This window comes from Poeciliopsis prolifica, unplaced genomic scaffold (genome assembly GCF_027474105.1).
Source record: "Poeciliopsis prolifica strain line A6 unplaced genomic scaffold, Auburn_PproV2 SCAFFOLD077, whole genome shotgun sequence".
NCBI lineage: Eukaryota > Metazoa > Chordata > Actinopteri > Cyprinodontiformes > Poeciliidae > Poeciliopsis > Poeciliopsis prolifica.
This window is the reverse complement of record NW_026562452.1, coordinates 453,423-471,821: the sequence shown is the minus strand read 5'-3', so window position 1 is coordinate 471,821 and position 18,399 is coordinate 453,423. Positions and strand designations below refer to the sequence as shown.

The window sequence follows — 18,399 nt, the reverse complement described above, 5'->3', positions numbered from 1 at the left end:
CTGTACACCACCAGAAAATTAACTCTTCTTTCACTGCAATTTAAAAAATACAACTGTACTAAAACACATTTGCTCTTTCAAAAGATCTTATCTCATGTGAAATAGTCTCTTGACAGGTTAAGCTTGTCTTGTTTTAATCTTAAAAGAAATGAAATACCTTTTTCATTTTGTTTTGTTTTAGTTGACAATGAAGAAAAAATATTGAGCCAAGACAAAAGGGAAGTGCTTTCAACTTTGCTCCACCTCATTAGGTCTCATCAGTGGCTTATAAATAGCAGTGAACCATCTTTAAATAGGCTGTTGTTCTGTCCATTGTCTATCTATTTCTGTTGTGTCACTGAGGTAAAACCACTGCGGTAAACATCCTCTGCACAAAGCCCCCAAAGCATCCAACTAAACTCAATGTTCTCAATGCTTTCTGTTGGTTATGTTAAGAAAAGACAGAAAACAGAAAAAAAAACATTATTTTCTCACTGAAATAAAATGTTAATGATGTTTCATGGCTGTGTGTCAGTGTTTTCGGCAACAGAGTGAGGAGTGAGGAACAAAGTAAAGGATCCGGATGTAGGACATCACGTCCTTAGAGACCACAAACAAAACCAAATATACAGAACGTTGGAGCATTTATCAGATAGTGAGACTCAGATAAAAGTGTTTGGCCAAAACCTTATAAAACGTCTTCCTAACTACATTTGGCTTTTCAGTATCCACATTTCTACAAGCCCTATTTGAGTGTTATCTGACATGTTGCTTCATTTTGAACTAAATTGAATTCAAACTTCACGTTTAGCAAAGTTTACTTATATTAAGATGATTGATTTATTATTATATATTTAATAAAACCCTTCTATTAGAAATTTTTAAAAAACATAATCTGAAGAAAACTTGCCTAGACATGTCTTGTCTCCTTACTACATTAGCAACAGAAAGAATTTTTTTCTTTTTTCAGGGGGTTAGCACTACTACCCCCATTACGCTGCTTTTTGTATTCATTGGAACGATGGGCATCTATCAGGATCCCCAAAAGTCTCTTTCATTGCCCAATAAAAGATCTGCATGGCGGAACCTGTCTGTGGGTCACTCTAACATTGGAGACAACAGATGTGTTAAACATACAGGCTCTCTGCACAAAAGCCTGAGGAGACTGGGCTGCATGCTCCCTGGTGGAGATGCAGCGTTATTTCAATTACTGAATGGAGTAAGTCAACCTGGCGAGAGGCTTCAAAAAATATGTTCAAGACATCAATAAAAGCTCCTCATATCCTTGTTAGTTTGGAAAATGAAGCAAAGACAAGATTGTAAAATTGTTGTGAGATACACAAGTAAACCAAGATGTTAGATCTAATTTTAAAAAAGCCAACATAAAGGTGGTACCAAAGTGGCTCCAGCACCGACTGAGGGCTGGTACTGAAGCCAGTTCTGAATTGGTTCTGCGGGAGAATTTGACACCTGATTTTAAAGTGACAAAAATAAGTTTGTTTTTTTTCCTAAAGGTTTAACTTACATGAAGAAGGACACATTGATGCTGTTAAATCAAAGTGCATTGTACTCTTCATGATATGTTTATAAATATATTGGCATAAATAAAGTCTATGTTATGGCAGTGATATTGATCTTTTTGCTATTTTGACAGAATAAATCTGATTAACTAATTTGTAGTTGATGACGCACTTAAAAAGAGCAGAAATCATTTATTACACAATGGCAATACAGACACAATAATACAAACACATTTTTTAACCATTTAAAATTTGTTTCAATTTCCATGTGAATGAAGTGAATCTTTAGTTCTTTTCATTGTATAAGTTGAAAAAAACTCATTTAAGACAGGTTAAGGTAATTTCACCTCAAACGACTAACAATAGAAAACTAGTTACACATTTCTTGTCGGTCTGTTTTTTGTGGTTTTAAAGTATCTCACGAAGCCTCTAAATCATAGATGACAGGAGAAAACAATGATAGCATGATAGCCGGCTCTGAGAGCCTGCTTGTTTCCCCACTGGGCCATGCTTCCCTCCTGTATTCCTGTGGGAATCAAGATAATCCTGGGAGATTATGCTTTCAGTCTGTCAGTTTATTTATCTGCTGTATTTTAAATCTGGTAAGCTCACTTTTTAGCAACAGCGCATGTTATTTTTTTGAAAACCCTAAAAATATCGGACATTTTCTGAATGTGACTGCATCCGGAGTGGTTAAAATCTACTTCTGCACCCTGGTATTCCCTTGTGACACTGAGGGAGGAGGAGTTAAGAACCCTGCATCAGATCCCTGAGCCTGGACAATAGAAGCTTGGCTTGGACGGCCCGAGGCGTAGCCATCTGCCACAGAGAGAGTGGAGTCTCTTTGTCAGCTATTGTGGAATGTTGAAGCAGATAGAAGAGAGCTGGGTGATTCCTTCAGGCCACGGCGGGGAACCAAGCTCGAAAAGAAACTGCAGGAAAAGCCCTCTCCTTCTCTCTGCACATTTAGCGGTCACGAGAGAATTTCAGAAAAATAAATGTCACATAAGTTCTTCGAAGCCAATTTCATGCAATCAAAAATCTGTTTCATTCATTTTAATGAGATCTTTTTGCAAATTAACAGAAGAACTCATGAATAATTGTTTTCTTCTTTGCTATTTTTGCAAAAGAATGCCAACTAGAGGGAGCTTATCCCAAGGGCAGAGGTGATGACCTCTAACCTTCTCAGCAGGTGGGTATGAAGGGTGTAATTGAGAAAAGTCAGAGCAGAAGAAATGTTCTGGATTTTGGAGTTAGTGCAGAAAAGGGGCTGTCACTTTGGAGAGGAAGGGGGGGGCGAGGCAGATGTTGTACGAGTAATCCTCCAGGGGAAAGTGTGCCACCACTGAGAGAAGGGTTCAGGGCAGAAGGCCATGTCATCCAAGAAAACATTTATCTATGTGGTAGCCATGGCAGTATTCTTCTTCACTGAAAGATCATTCATCAAGAACAAAACCACATTTTCTTAGCGTTTAAATCAGTAAGAATTCTCAAGTTTTATCTCAAATAGGATTTGAGGATTTTTGTTTTAGTATCCGACTTTTCATTGACAAAACAAAGAATGAAAGGAGTTGATCAAATAGCAGGGTTAGCATTAACTAACTAAAACGCAATACTATTTGTATTATATTTTTGAACATTTACATAAGAAATACTAAAAGTAGCTTTCATATGATGATTTCATTCATTAAAGTAAAAAAATAAATATCCAATCCTATATTGATCCAGAATACATTGCGAAAAATCTTTTATGGACTGTTAATTGGAAATTGTGCATACTTTCATGGCACAAAACTAACACAGCATTTTAGAAAAAGAATATCACACATATGATGAACCAAGGTGATGGTCATCCTCTTAATGTTAACAACAAAACCATTAAAGGGGTCATGAAGAGGGCTGGTCAAAGTCCAAACTTAAATCCAACTGAGATGCTGTGATGTGAACTTAAATATATTCATTGTGTTCCTAGAGGATGAATTAATGCAATTATATATAGAAAAGTGAGCCAGTTATTGAAAACAGACAATGTCAATTGTTGCTGCCAAGGGGAACACAACCAGCTATTTAATTTAAAGAGCAATTTTTATTCCACATACCACCAAGTTGGCATGATTAGCTTTTTTGCATTTAAAGCGGTCTGCAGACCAGACAGACATAATGATAAACCCTAACCAACAAACATTAACTACAATGAGAAACCTTATTGTCTGAAAATGTGTCAGCTGCTAAGCTTCAAAGCCATGGGGTGCAAGAGAAAAAAGGACCTCCAAATAAAGGCACAGCTTGTTGTTTTGTTTACTGTGAGTTATTTCCTTTGAGCTGCAGGCAAGTGAAGAATGTGACTTTCTGCTGATAATCAAACTTATCAGACACTCCACAAAGCAGGCAATAAACCAGATGCTTGAAATGATTCAGAAAGTGTACTGTCAGTCTGGGTAACTGGCTTCAGATTTAGTAGTCTTCACAAAGATCTATAAATAGAAGCCTTTTTGGAGGTATTATTTCTTCTTGAAAACAAAATCTACTTTTCTGCATGATCTGGGCAGTAATATGCAATAGTGCCAGAGGTCTCTGTGGTTCCACAAAGGGTCCTTTTCTGCTACAATCCCTGTTGGCAAACTGCCTTGCCCTCATGCAAGACCTGTCAGTCCCATGACGCATGACATTTGTATAACATTACTGGGGTCGCAGCCCACAGTCAAATGGATGAAAGAAAGTGAGTCAAACCTACGGACAACTCCTGACCTTCGGTCGGCATGAAGAAAGCACAGGTCAGAGAGTCCTCAGATATGCATCTTCAGTCGATGCCTGGCCAAAACATTTGAAAGAACCCCATAATGTCACCTTTCATCGTTGTGAAGAGCTATTGTTGGAGAAACGGAAAGAACAAAAAAAGTTCCTTATCATATCAGTACATGCCTCTGAGAATTCAAAATTCATTGTGTTCAAAAAGAAGTGCTTTACTTTTCATGCTGTTGATAGTATAATAACGTTCAAATAATTCTAACATGATAGCTGAGAATACTAGATGTCATAGTCACTATTTCAGTTTAACTGTCTGCTGTGTAATAACAAAAACATGTGGTCAGTCACAAGAGTGCACAGACTCAAGCCTCTGAGATGTTTGGAGCTGAAAAGCCTTCAGGTGATTAGCAGACTGGCTGAATTTTTTTCTCCTGTTAAATACACAGATTCTGAGAAAGTACATTCCTGTAGTGTGGAGAGATTTATTTCACTCATAACTCATAGATTATCTTCATCCATCGTAGTTGTTAAAATCTTGATATTTTTACAGCTGAAAACTTACAGTTCCTTATATAACATTTGGAGAAATCTTCTTAGTTCCTTCTTCACATGGATAAATATGGCAATATTTACTGTCTGAAAGTGATAGTTGCTCTCCTCCAACACAATACCAAATATATTTCATCAGCTAAAGCCTAAAGCTGGTTCAGACTGAAATATAGTAAAGTCAAATAAAGTCAAATGCTTCCATCTTGAATGGAAAAATTGGGTTGAGCCTGTTGGATCACTCAATTCCCTTAGGAAGTATGTGCATCAGTGCAAGCAGAGGAAGTTTACTCTTCTGCTCAAAAGATCACTGTTTTTGTTGGGGCCATTGCAGCAATGTAATCATTGTCTGGACTGTTCAACTTGACCATGACTGGTCATACTTCAGCAACCATTGTATACATTCCCGTTACATTTACAGCAGCACAAATCAAAAACATCTGCATTGCACTATGACTATAAGATATTTTCTCTATCAATAGTATACAAAGATACATTTGATAATGAAGAAAATCCTGAAAGACCTGAAACAATGACTTCAAACTGAGTAGAGAAAAACAATCTCCTTCCTGTTTATTAAGCTGGAACTTAAACTTGAAAGTGAAAATCTATTGTTTTGATCCATAGTATGACAAGATTTGATCATTCTTCATCTTTTATAAATTAAAGGGCAAAATTTTTACATTTTGTAATAATTACTGGGGCAAAATGATAAGACTCTCTTAGACACTGCAAAGGCCACTATTATGCCAACATATATTCCACTAGAGCAGTAAAATTTGACCGCTGTCTTGTCACTTTTAGATGTGTCTCTGATTCTACACAGCTGAATGAAATAAGGAGATCATTAGCAGGACTCTGGAGAACTTGACTGCTCTGAGAAGTTAATTCAGACATGTCAGGCGTTTTATAGACAAGTGGAACATCTGAAAGTTGCAGGACAGTAGCCCTTGAAGACTAGAGTTTTACACACCTGTTCTAGTGGATGTAATATAATACTTCTTTAGTCCTGAATGTTATATCAGCAAAACTCTATCATTAGCTTGTGATGCTAATTGTTTAGCCTATTTTACCATAACTGGTCCCTCTATTTTTCCTTGGCATGCTGTTTTTCAGTGACTGACTTAAGGGGAATACCATGAGCATGGCTAGCTATGTGAGAGGTTTAGATTTGAAAAGTAAGAGGTTTCAATAGAAATTATAAAAGATTGAAATGGTGAGCCTATTTGTGCAAACGAGAAGACAAATGAGTGAGAAGAATATTATCTCTCTAATGATCTCCCTTTTGAAAAAATTATAGACATATTTTCCGTAAATTATCTGTTGGTTAGGTGTAGCACAAAAATTTTCCCTTGAAACAGTTTTGTTTTATATGCAGTTATAAAGCAGAGGGCTCCATTTTACAAACTGAGCCGTTATAAATCAATAAAGAGCAGCAGAAATGTGCAAATGTAATGTTCTGATATGTAATTTTGTCCATTACATCTGAAAACACATCCATACATTCATCAGCACACTTTCCAAAATATTTTTACAAGTTACAAAGTGCCATTTTGTCCTTAGGGACTTAACAAAACAACAGCTTCCTTTCTTTGAGTTTTGGTGGTCTTAAAGCCACATTCTGTCTTAGGATAAGGAAGTTTGCTGTTTGCTTAAGTGGAAAGAAAATGTGACGTTTGTTTTTTGGTTGTTGTTTTTTTTTCTCCTTTTGTGGATTGCTTGGAATTGGTTGTTATCTTGAAAATGTTTTACAAAGTGAAGCAGAGATACTCTGGCAGGAATGCCTGTACACAATGGCACAAGGTTATCAATTGTATCACCCTTTCCCTTCAGATTCACTGGGAGGGGGTCCTGTTAACTTTAAAGAAGTAAATCAGGGTCAGAGTTGTGACAATATGAAAGTGCTCTCACATGGTTTTGAGTGGAAATGTTGTTATATGTTTAAACACATCTGTTTAATGCTGTGCATCATACACTGAAATTTCACACACAACAAAAATCTACAAAAGGAAATAATATAATTGCAGTAGCCAACCTTAATGGCTAATTTGACTATACTAATTAAAAAATGTAACTGAAGCGTATCTTACCCTTCACAATTACAGTTTAAAGGAATATATTCATATATGCTGCATGTGAAATTTGCCATTTATTGAAGAAAAAAAATTTATATTTCTCTTTTTGGAGAGAAATGTTGATTTATACTGGTGGATATTTCTACCAGTAGAAATATCTTACTAAAAATGTCCCATTTTGTTTTGTCTGGTTACAAAAAAATAAAATAAAATAAAATCTGACAACTATCAAGTTATCTTTCAGGTGCCTTTTCCTGTACTGTAATTCTTTATTTATACAGAAAACGAGCATAGATATAAATGGTTGTAAATCTCCATGAACTTTCTTCTCTTTGTCCTTTAAAAATCTAAAAACACTTGAAGACATCTTTGTGTAACAAAGCTACATGACTATAAAATGTAATCTATCTATCCTTATTATTCATTGCTCTTTTGATTGCTTTATTTGATCAGTATTTACTATATTTAATAGAAAGATTTTAATGTGCACTTTGCTTTTCAGTTTTGCAATCATGATTTTTAGATCTTCCTCTCACAGAAACACAATAATCATCACTGGGTTTTTTTTATAAGTCTAAACCTACACATTTTTGCCAGTCACTATTTCACTCATTTTGCACAAAACAGCTGCTGTTGTTTTATAACAATAATAATTATAGTTATTATTATTATTATTATTTCAGGCATTGTTTTTAGAAATGTTCCTTCTCAGGAGGTACTTGTGGGCTCTGGGTTTTGTTCAGGGTGGAAAACTGGCAATGCTTTTCTATTCATGACAGCACAGTGTTGCTGAAATACCTTGTGGTTTGTGGGGTGGGGTCATTATGGACAGGGTTTGCTTCCCACAATGACACTAGATCCTATTATATTGGTATCTGGGGAGATGGAAACTGGGTGAGCACCTCAGACTCTGTCACATGTTTTTAGCAATTCCTAATCAGTTTTCTTTTCTTTTCTTTTTTTTTTTGCAAGACCCAGTGGGGGGTAAAACATTATGTTCCTGTCAAAAGAGCTGAGTTAGTAAATTTACCAATTACTATTTAATATATGTCTGCTGAATTGTCTATAATCACTGCAGACTGAACTCCCGACGGTCTTCCCAAAAAAGAAAAATTGTTTAAATATTTTGTTTGTAAGTGGAACAGCTTTTGCCAAAAATCAGAGAAGCATCAAGTTACCAAAATCCTAATTGCTGCCTCTGACCTTTCTCATACACATTGTCTTTATAATAAAAAGTTACACAATGAAGATGAAGCTATAAAGTTTTAATTAATCTGAGAGGAGCTGTGTGGAAACAGGGCCACTATCACAATATCTGAATATAGTGGAAACCAAAGTCAAACTGGATGCTGTATTCTCATGGACAAAAAGACAAAGAAAATTAAAACAGCAGACAAAGAAACAACAACAAGAAGGATCTCGACAACAATGTGGTGCAGTTAAGTAGTTGCTTGTCAGAATACTACTTACTGTGGTTCTCCAAGCTAGTAGATTTATGATCCATGAACAATGTATGTATTTTCCATTGTGGAAAACTATCACAACTTTCTACAGTGGAAAAATTGTGATAAAATAGGAGCAACTCAAACAAGTAATTCAAATGTATAAACAGAGTTGGCGCTAGAAAAAATAATTCTCATAAAGTTGCTACAAACAACCACATGAATGAAGCAAAGTGAGAATCTCTGTTTGATTTGTGACAGAAAAATCACTTCAATCTGTGCTTTAAAGTCAGATGTCTCACTGTTGGTTTGAGATAAGAAACAAGATTCACAAGAGGAGGCAGGACGGAGAGATCAATTACTCCAAGGTTTCCCATGATTCCAATTCTCTCCAGGGAGACCAAACCACTGCTATGACGCTGCGTGGGTCTCTCAACCGTCATTATCACCGATGGGAGCCACAATAGGTCATAGAGATGAGATAACATTGTGAGCAGTGAAGCAGCAGGTGAGAGGCTCGACGGGGCACGATTAGGTGTCTGGGTCCCAGGGTGTAGCGTTGCCTGAGGGCCTCTGGGGCCCAGGCCTCACCATCTGCCAGGGTGAATTCCTCTTGCTGCAGAGAAAAAAGCACTCAGAAGCAGCACAAACTATTGCTGTGGGGCGTAGCTTTGAATTGCTCCTGTTACCTTTTATGCAGACAAGTGTTACACTTTAAAGCTCTTTTTCTACACGGATAAAAGGAACAGGAGAAACAAAAATAAAATTACAGTTACTGCTAGAGGAATAATTTGATTTGCAACACCTTAGCTGTTTTTGGTAAACCTAAATTCTAATGCGAACAAACAAACATTTCATCTTTGGGCATGTAGATACTAGTTAGCTTGCCCTATCTATTCCAAAACTAGTTTTGATTTGTGTTGAAAATGTCCAGTTCTAAAGCCTCACAAAGTTCACTTCAAATAGGAGGAAAATGGTCAGGCTGACTGGAAACAGCCAAGGAATGGCCGAGATTCAAGTCTTTTAACTGGAAGATTCTGGAGCACAAAGTTCACTGACCAAAGTGAAGTGGGTTTAACATCAAAGATAAATAAGAGGGTGACAACCTGAGAAAATTGGCTTCATAAATCTCAAATGAAGATCAATGAAATATCTCCAGAGAAAAGGTTTTATGGTCAGACATTCTACTTAATAGAATTGAGCTTAAAATATTGGCAAACAATGACCTAAAAACATTTTAAAATGTATTCACTATGCTTAAAATCTGGGGTCAAGCCAGTTTAAAATAGACCTAAAGTTTATGTTAAGTTGCCAGATTTATATGAGCACCTCATCGATAGTAACAGAAAGTGGGTGATTCTATTGCCACGTGCAAACAAACACTAATAGGCTACAAATATTAGGAAGTTGTATATAGTATAATACTGAGCTTGTGTGCATTGGAAAATAATATGCATTAAATTTAAACATGTTTGGCCAATTGTTGTTTTTGTAAAGTTAATTAAAATGCATCACTAAAACCCAAAAGATTTAAATTAAAATGGCCGTGCTGTGTGCATGTTCAATTCTGTCCAGCACTGTAAGTCACCTGGCATCATCTGAAAATATTACTGATTAACTATGGAGTCCAGATTCTCCTTTTGTCTACAGTTCAACACTCTCATGTGGTCCATCACTCAGCAGGAGCACACTGCAGGGATTCCTTAATGACAGCCGTTGTGGATCGTTCACACATGACCCAAGAGTGCTGCTGTGCACAATACCATGTCCTGTGATCCGCCAGCACTGGCCTCCGCTTTGATCTGACAGAGTGCTGTAAAATTGGAGATGCCTGCTGCACTCACACATGCCAGACATGCGGTCTGCCTGACAGACAGGCATGAACGTGGCTGAACACGAGCATATTGAATTAGGAATTATGGTGCAAACTTGGGACGTGGTTGCATGGCTCTCATCTTACCATGCAAACCAGATGAACATCTATCAATCAAGGTTTTGTTGATTGATAGATGTTCATGAACATGGAGTGATAATGTTTGACCCTTTGATAAATGTTCACACGAATGTAAATAAACAGACAGCAGTTTCATTATCACAGTTGTACAACTGTAGAAGAATTTAAAGAGATAAAGGCATGTTTGCAGTCTCGATAAGCCTGCAAATCGCCACATCTGTTCAAACACTTCAAATCAGTTAAGAAGCTCACGGTTTTGTTGAACACATGAGACACTAATGACTGTGACCATAACCTCTAACCTTAAAGTAATAGATCTTGACATGCTCATTATTAATTTTTTCTACTTTCACTCACTTCAAATGACAGGGAGCCATTCCTGAGACGTATTTTATCAAGCTAAGGATAGTTTGTTACACATAATTAGGATCATATTTGTGCAACATAACATTGTGCTGCTCCAAGTTTTTTTTATGAATGATGTTTCTGGACACTTGTCTATGTCTGGCTCAAGAACATTGCCGGTCTTTGTGCAGAACTAAAAGGATGATGACATGTGCAGATGTGCCTGGTAACTCTGGGCTGACCTTTGGTAGAGCCAACAGTGTTTCTGTTGTGCGCCTCAGCAATAAGCTGCTGGATTGTGAAGAGGTTAATAGTTTCATATTATACTGTAGAGGAAAAGAACTGTAACTGTGTGAGTGGGACAGCAGAGGGATTGAACTTACATTTCCTGAGGCAACAGGAAAAAAACATGGAAGTCATGTTTTTAACATGTCACGGAACATTAGAAGAAATATTTTAATTTCCAGTAATTTACACAATAGGCTGAAAAATGGGATTCAGTTATGGAAAATGGAAAAGAAAAGATAGAGATATTGGATATTGGAGGAGAAAAAAGTTATTAAAGCCAAAAAAAGTATGACATTCTGCAAAAATTGAGCAAATCATCTAATTTCAACTTGCAAAGAAAGTTGAAATTATTTATAAATGCAAAAACAAGTGCTACACAATTCTAGTATTAGTCTGGTCAAATTCCACTTTTGGAGGTTCTGTGGTAAATCTTGTTAATGTGATGACCAACATATTTGTCTGTGTATCTTCATGCAGATGTATTTGAGGGCTGATTTTCTGTTTGAGGACAAGAGCATGGGGTGAAGAGCTGCATCAGATACAACTCAAACACATGCTAGCAAACTCATGCTCCATTTGTTCAGTCTTGGACTTCTGCTGGAAAAATCAGTCTGAATACTGCTGACATCCTCCAAATAAACAAAAACAAGGGTTCATCAGTGGGGGCCAAACAACATCCCTCCAGCCCAAACCTCCCGCAGGGAAACCAGAAGGTCCCTGTTTTGATAGTGACCATTGGCTTCACTGGCTTGAGCCTCTGAACTGACACTAGTGCCACTGGATACACAAGTAAGTACGACTCCAAGTGTTCTTTGTGACATTGGAAAAACATCTTGGCAAACTGAAGGAATGTTAAGAGAAACGTTTTAAAAGAGAGGGGAGACAGATGGATGGGATGTTCAGCTGAAAAGGGGTTGAGAAATTATATAGGGATGCAGCAATGATGTTCATTGAAGAAGTAAAAATAAAATAAATGTATTTTATTACTGATCAAAGCAACAGTAGAGTATTTCATTTGAAAACCTTTTGGGAATGTTTTCATCCACAGCAGTGTATGGAATGAAATCCAGGGATTGTTTTTTTTTTTTCCCCCATCTTTTCTTTTCATTAAAGAGAACCTGATTCAGGTTTCAGATGGACAGTGCAACAAGTCTGAATCTCTAACGTTGACGCTCCCCTTTTGTTGATGCTTCCAAATGGACAACTGAGATAAACATCTGCTTGGAACAGCACACTTTAGTTTAGTTTAGTATTAAAACTAAGTTGTATAATGAAGCATCAATACATTGAGAGCTATTCCTACATAAAGACAAATCAGCAGTTGAATACACAACATTCCACAACCATTGGGGACACGACGATAAAATAATATTCCATTCAGCAGTCACTGGGCGAGAGGCGGAGTACATCCTGGACAGATTGTCAGGCCATAACATGGCTAATATAATAATATTTTGAGCATTTTTGTCTGATTGAGTTAGATTTGGTTATCTTTTTCCAAAATAGCAAAGACACAATTGAAATCAAATATTTCTATGCACTCTTACATTAAATAAAATGGACAACTATTTCATTTTTTTTAGGCTAGCTGGTTTTGCCAAGATTATTTATACATGAGAAATCCCAAAATAATGAAAAACATTTTATTACTTTTGTCACTTGTTTACATATCCTATCCATCTGGGGGAAACTGTAAAAGACAGAGGTGGCATAGGCAGTTGGTGGTGTTTTGATTAAAGAAGGACAGGGAACAAATCACAAGGAAAGAACATTATGGTAATGTTCTTTTTAGAGGCAACATCTAAAAACTTTAACCTCCTTTAAACAAGGAGGTTAAAGCTCACAAATGGGTCGTCCAAATGGACAATGACCCTAATTATACCACCAAATAGGTTACAAAAGTGGCTCACAATCTGTCCACAGTTCAGTTCAATCCATGGAAACCCATGACATTTCAATCAGCTTCACCACATTAGAATATTCAAAGAAGAATGCATCATTCATAACTTCAAAAATGGTCTCTCAATTTGGTCCATTAGAAGCAAGGAAGAACTTATTGGGTTTCTAATTGTCATGAAGGCATACATGGGTCAGCTGACATAACCAGTGATACAATCTGGCATCACCAAAAGCAATTATCCATCAATTTTGACAGATATTTTATTTATTTATTTTTGTTGTTCATGCTTTTTCAAAGGATCAAAGCTCTGGCATTTAACAAACAGTAAATTGAAGCATAGCTAGACTCATGCGGTGGGCCTACTGGGTCGTCATGCCCCGCGGGGTGTCTGATTCTGAGAAGTGCTGTTATTCAGAAAACATAATGAAGAAGCCCTCCCACCCTCCTGCCGTGTCTTCAATGTAAGGAGACGGAGATGGGAAAGCCCCCAGTACAAGAAAGGACATTTGTGGTTTAACACTGAGACTCCGCTGTTTGGGTAAACACTGCAACATGTGTGGAGGGTCACATAAGCTAAACAAAAACAAGTAAAAGTTGTAGTTAAGAAGAAATATTTGCTGTAAGTATCAGAGAGCAGCTGTTCACTCTGCTAATCATTAAGTTATGGACCTACTCAGACTACTGAGCTCACATTAGTCACTTTCTCCTGCTCACATAATCTCCATTTGGTCTGCATTCACTGTAAGATTAGGATGAAAGATGCACTGCATCAATATATTAATAGATGTTATGGTGCGCTACATACAGACGGTGGTGGGTGGAGGTGGGGGTCTGACTGATTCCCACACAGATAAAAGATCTCCTCAAGCAAAAAATAAGGACAAATGCAAATGAATCAGTTGACGCAGACAGCCGTGAAAGAACTCTGATCTGTGCTCGCTATTCATTTGTATGTTTAGCTGTATCTCAGATGCTTCCGAGAGTTGCAAGCATAAAACTCCACAAAGGAAGCAGGTCATATCATAGTCATAGCATTGTCAGATTCATGAGATAATCATTAAATAGGTTCAGGTAAATATATATAACAGATTACAGATTACATTTACATTACATTTTTGCTGCATACATAAAAGGTGGACGGCCATGTTTCAAATACACTAGAACAAGCAAGTCTGAATTGCGAATCTCATAGAAAGTGAGCTGTCCTTCCTGTATTTGAGATTAAATAATATATATTTACAACCAAAATACATATATTGGTAAGACTCAAAGTTTAAAAAAAAATGTTTAGCTTAAAACAATAAATCAAGTTTGACATCGTGAAAACCCTTGAGCTTAAAAGGAAAAGATTGAAACTTTGCTTTAACAATGACGCCCTCTGCTGGAAATCTTTTGCAGATATAGCAATAAAAAAAATTCAACCACTAAGAGGCGCTGCAGTGAAATTAAGTGCATGACGTTCATATTGAGGTTATGATTTTCATCCACCTTAAGTCTTGGAGCGTTTAACTAATTATTTTACCCTGTTTGCAGTTTGTTAAACATTTTGTTTTAGGCTACACTAAATCTAATTGGATTTTTTTTCTTTATTATTTTGAGCATAATTTTATGAGGAAATTATATTATCTATATGTAATTTTTTTATGTACTCACACAAAATCCCTTTTGAACCAAAATTGTTTTGTGGTTTAGTTACAGTAGGATAACTGGTCCTCCATATAAAAATGAACATGAATGGGTAGATTGTTACAAAAACAAAATATTTTTTCTACATTTTAACTAGACCTGCAATATAAATAAGTTGGGTGTATTAATGTGCATTTTAGCAGTAATAGATTCTGTAGCAGCTTCAAGCAAATCTTGTGAAACACAGAAAACCTCCTTGGGAACACTGGTTTTCCACTGTTTGGCAAGACCCCAGTAATGAATCTCAGCTACAAAAACTCAACTAATCAACTATCAATTTTAATATACACAAAAGGTTGCATCTAATAATTGTTTAATGAACTACAGGATTGATTCAATGTTTTTATTTTCATTATACCATTCAAGGTATGTCATCTACAGGATTTTTGTGTTCTGTATTTAATCCAACAAAGAACTTCAGATTTTTTATCCATGTAACCCAAAATCTAAAATGTAAATCCAAGCAAATGTAAATATGAGGCCCCACTGCCACCTTAAATACTTGACTGTTCACAATACTTCAATTAGCAGGTTTAGTTTGAAGTCCTTAGCTAAAGCTAGATAAGTGAAAATAGTAGGTATTTATAAGCCATCTCGTATTTAATGTCTACAGTACACCGTCCAGCTTGTTTTAGATTTTGAGCACACTTCATTAGAATGAATGTATTGACAGAACATGTTAATCCATTTATTCTAATCTTTTTGGCAGTGACACAAAAAACATAATTTATTAACAGAAAGTCTAGGACTAAAAAAAAGCAACAACAAGAAAGTCAAACAAGAAAAACAAAGAAAGCTTTTAAACAAGATTTTCTTTATTAGACAGTGAGACAAGCTGGTCTATGGGCTGCCATGTTCATAGTCTTGCCTAAAACTTCTGGAACTGTTTCTTGGCTCCAGCAGCCTTAGTCACCTTGAGGACATTGAATCTCACCGTCTTACTGAGGGGTCGGCACTCTCCAACAGTCACAATGTCTCCAACTGTGACATCTCTGTAAGCAAAAAGTTGAAAAAATGATTAATTTAAACTTTAAACACAAGTAATCAACTGTTCCAACTTAAAGGGCATAAAGTAAAACTGCATCAGCGTTTGCCAAAGGCAATGTCGTCAAAGCTTCCTGAGCTTGGAAGACCATCGTGAGAAAAAGCATCATTTGCAGCTAATATGGATTCTTTGCACAGGATTAGTATTTAAACAAGCATTTCAACAAACATGGCAGACTTATTGTTATTGTTGCCTTTAAAAATACCTAAGACATCAGTTTTATAATAAGCACCAATATTAAAACAGTTCAAATCAAGAAGTAAATAATACAAGGTTAAAAACCAATATAGTGACATAATCAATAATGTTGAAGTGAGAGTGTAAAACTTGCATTACCTGAAGCACGGTGACAGATGGACAGAGAGGTTCTTGTGCCTTTTCTCAAAACGGTTGTACTTGCGGATGTAATGCAGGTAGTCACGTCTGATAACAATGGTCCTCTGCATCTTCATTTTGGTCACCACGCCTTTGGAACAAACACAGAGCTTTAGGTTTATGTCAACGCTGTAGACCTAAGTCAAGACCCCACTTCAGAGGACGATACCACTTTCACTTTTGTCTACATCAGTTTTGCCATTAGGCATTGTCGTCAGAACCCATAGGGGCTTGGAAGACCATCGTGAGAAAAGCATCATTTGTAGACTAATGACAAACGTGAAGTCAGGTATAAACGCCATCCTAAAACTGTAGCTTTTAAGGTAGAATGAATCCCATAAACATTATGACTCTGGACTTGATGTTTATTTAAAAAAGAAAGGTGAGCTAATGCCAGAATATTTTGCCTCCGTTTTTAAATACTCAAAATTTTCTACCGGCTTAAGCGACGTTTCAGACATTACTCATAGAAAGTTAGAATATTCCTAGACTGTAATAATTTAAGATTTTTATAACTTGTGTTAATTTGATTCACGTTTCACAGCTTTCAAATCAAACTGAAGGAAAAACAATATCTCAGAACTCCTTCCAAACATAGAAACTGGCTTGATTTTGAATCTACATACATTAGGAAATCCAGAAATTTCTCCACCACTCTTTCCAGAAATATTTTTTCTTTAGTTGTAAAAAATGTGGCTATCCTAGTGAAAAAAATAAGTTACAACAGCAAAAAGGCAAGAGTGCAGGTTTGCTGGAAATAATATTTTTACCTGAGAGGATACGGCCACGGATAGAGACATTCCCAGTGAAGGGGCATTTCTTGTCAATGTAAGTGCCGTCAATAGCCTGGAAAGAAGAAACAAGTAAATTGTTATTGGGGTAATCACTCAGTTAACCCACAACAATAAAAAAAAGTAACAGATATTGCATCAGTGTTGCCAAAAGGCATTGTCGTCAGAACCCGAACGGTTTGGAAGACCATCGTGAGAAAAAGCATCACTTGCAAGATTATAAACAAATACGTCCGATTTTACCAGCCTCGGAGAAGGTTTGTTACCTCTCGTGGGGTTTTGAAGCCAAGGCCGACACTCTTGTGGTAGCGGGGGATCTTCTCTTTAGCCTCTTTCCCACCGTCAACAGCCAGAACACGCTTCTTGTTCTGGAAGATTGTGGGCTGTTTCTGATAAGCCCTCTCGGTCTGCAAAAAAAAAGTGCATTTAAAAGATTTAAATTTCAGTGATAATCGCCATCCACGTTTCTTTTACACCACCACCAATGGTAACTAAATTAGCTCAACTCGACTTCCTGTTTCAGAAAATATTACCGCAGCTAATCGCTTTAGTGCCAAATAGATCACATTTAACAGTGTAAGCAATACAACTGGCACGATATTCTAGAATACTTAAGATAGCTTTACATTCTTTACTATAACCTCATCATTAGGCTAACAACGTTAGCATTCCGGCTAGTTCAGCATTACACGAGGGTGTGCAGACCGACAACAAATACCGACTCCAAACGACTAGATTTGAGTTGGAATTGGTTTACTCCATAACTTATGTCAATATTATAATGTTCATGTCATTTTAGGTGACAAATAACTTTAATAAAATGCCTATAAATCAATTTGAATTCGCCACGCCGTCTTCAACTACATACTTGAGCATCCGCCATCTTTGCCAGCCGAGTCGCGAAGAGGCCTGAGCATGCGCGTGACGGACGGAAGACGAAGGAACGCAGGAAGTTACGTTCAAGTGAAGTAATGTAAAACAGAATTTGGTATATATGACTTACATTAAGTACATAAAACAATTAAAAGTTGTGAAAAGCCTGTATTTAAAACTCCTATGATTGAATTTGTGAGTGAATCTATTTTTTATTATTAAAGATTTTCACAGCTTTTAAATTATTTCACAGCAATTAAATTATACATGAAATGTAAGCAATTTCAAATATGTATCGTCATAATTCACTAAAATACTTAACTACAAAGAAAAAATAGTTTAAGTTCATAGGTAAGATATGACAATAAGATGAGTTGAAATGATAACGTGCATGTATGTTATCATACATGTAACATACATATATGTATGAATGTTACATGTATACATGTATGCATTAGATCATTACACCATTACACTTTACAATAATCACTCAAATGAAAACAGTTCTGTAAAAAAGAAGGCTTAAAAGAAGCGTAATGCGGCCTTATATGAGATTTGAAGTTGTGATTGTACTGGTTGTAAATAATTATTTTCAAACCGGATTACATGTCCTACCCTACAGCCCATGGTTCAGCATATTGTTTCTAGTTTCCAGACCTTTTTAAACAATGTAATTAGTTTGATGTGTAATTTTTAGACTAATTTATTTTATTATTTCTTATTTCATTCATTTAATATAAAGATGCCTTTGCAATCAATCTTAAAAGACTGCCCATACCACAAGATTTCTCCACACTGACTTACCTCTTTGCACGTAAAGAGTGTGCAGAAG

General features: G+C 36.4%; 1 protein-coding gene and 3 non-coding genes across 4 annotated transcripts; all 4 read right to left on the bottom strand.

The window, feature by feature from the left end:
• Window positions 1–15,275: 15,275 nt before the first annotated feature.
• On the bottom strand, window positions 15,276–17,640 carry rps11 (ribosomal protein S11). The gene is made up of 5 exons (XM_055021506.1): window positions 17,563–17,640; window positions 16,961–17,101; window positions 16,674–16,749; window positions 15,865–15,994; window positions 15,276–15,475 (listed from the first exon to the last, which is right to left on the bottom strand). Exons 1-5 carry the CDS (start codon window positions 17,575–17,577, stop codon window positions 15,352–15,354), a joined length of 486 nt encoding a protein of 161 aa, XP_054877481.1. The 5' UTR covers window positions 17,578–17,640; the 3' UTR covers window positions 15,276–15,351.
• On the bottom strand, window positions 15,558–15,642 carry LOC129352579 (small nucleolar RNA SNORD35). Its single transcript, XR_008604893.1, has one exon. It is a non-coding gene; the product is annotated as a small nucleolar RNA SNORD35 (small nucleolar RNA).
• LOC129352576 (small nucleolar RNA SNORD35) lies at window positions 16,084–16,168 on the bottom strand. Its single transcript, XR_008604891.1, has one exon. It is a non-coding gene; the product is annotated as a small nucleolar RNA SNORD35 (small nucleolar RNA).
• LOC129352577 (small nucleolar RNA SNORD35) lies at window positions 16,824–16,908 on the bottom strand. The gene has a single exon (XR_008604892.1). It is a non-coding gene; the product is annotated as a small nucleolar RNA SNORD35 (small nucleolar RNA).
• Window positions 17,641–18,399: the final 759 nt, after the last annotated feature.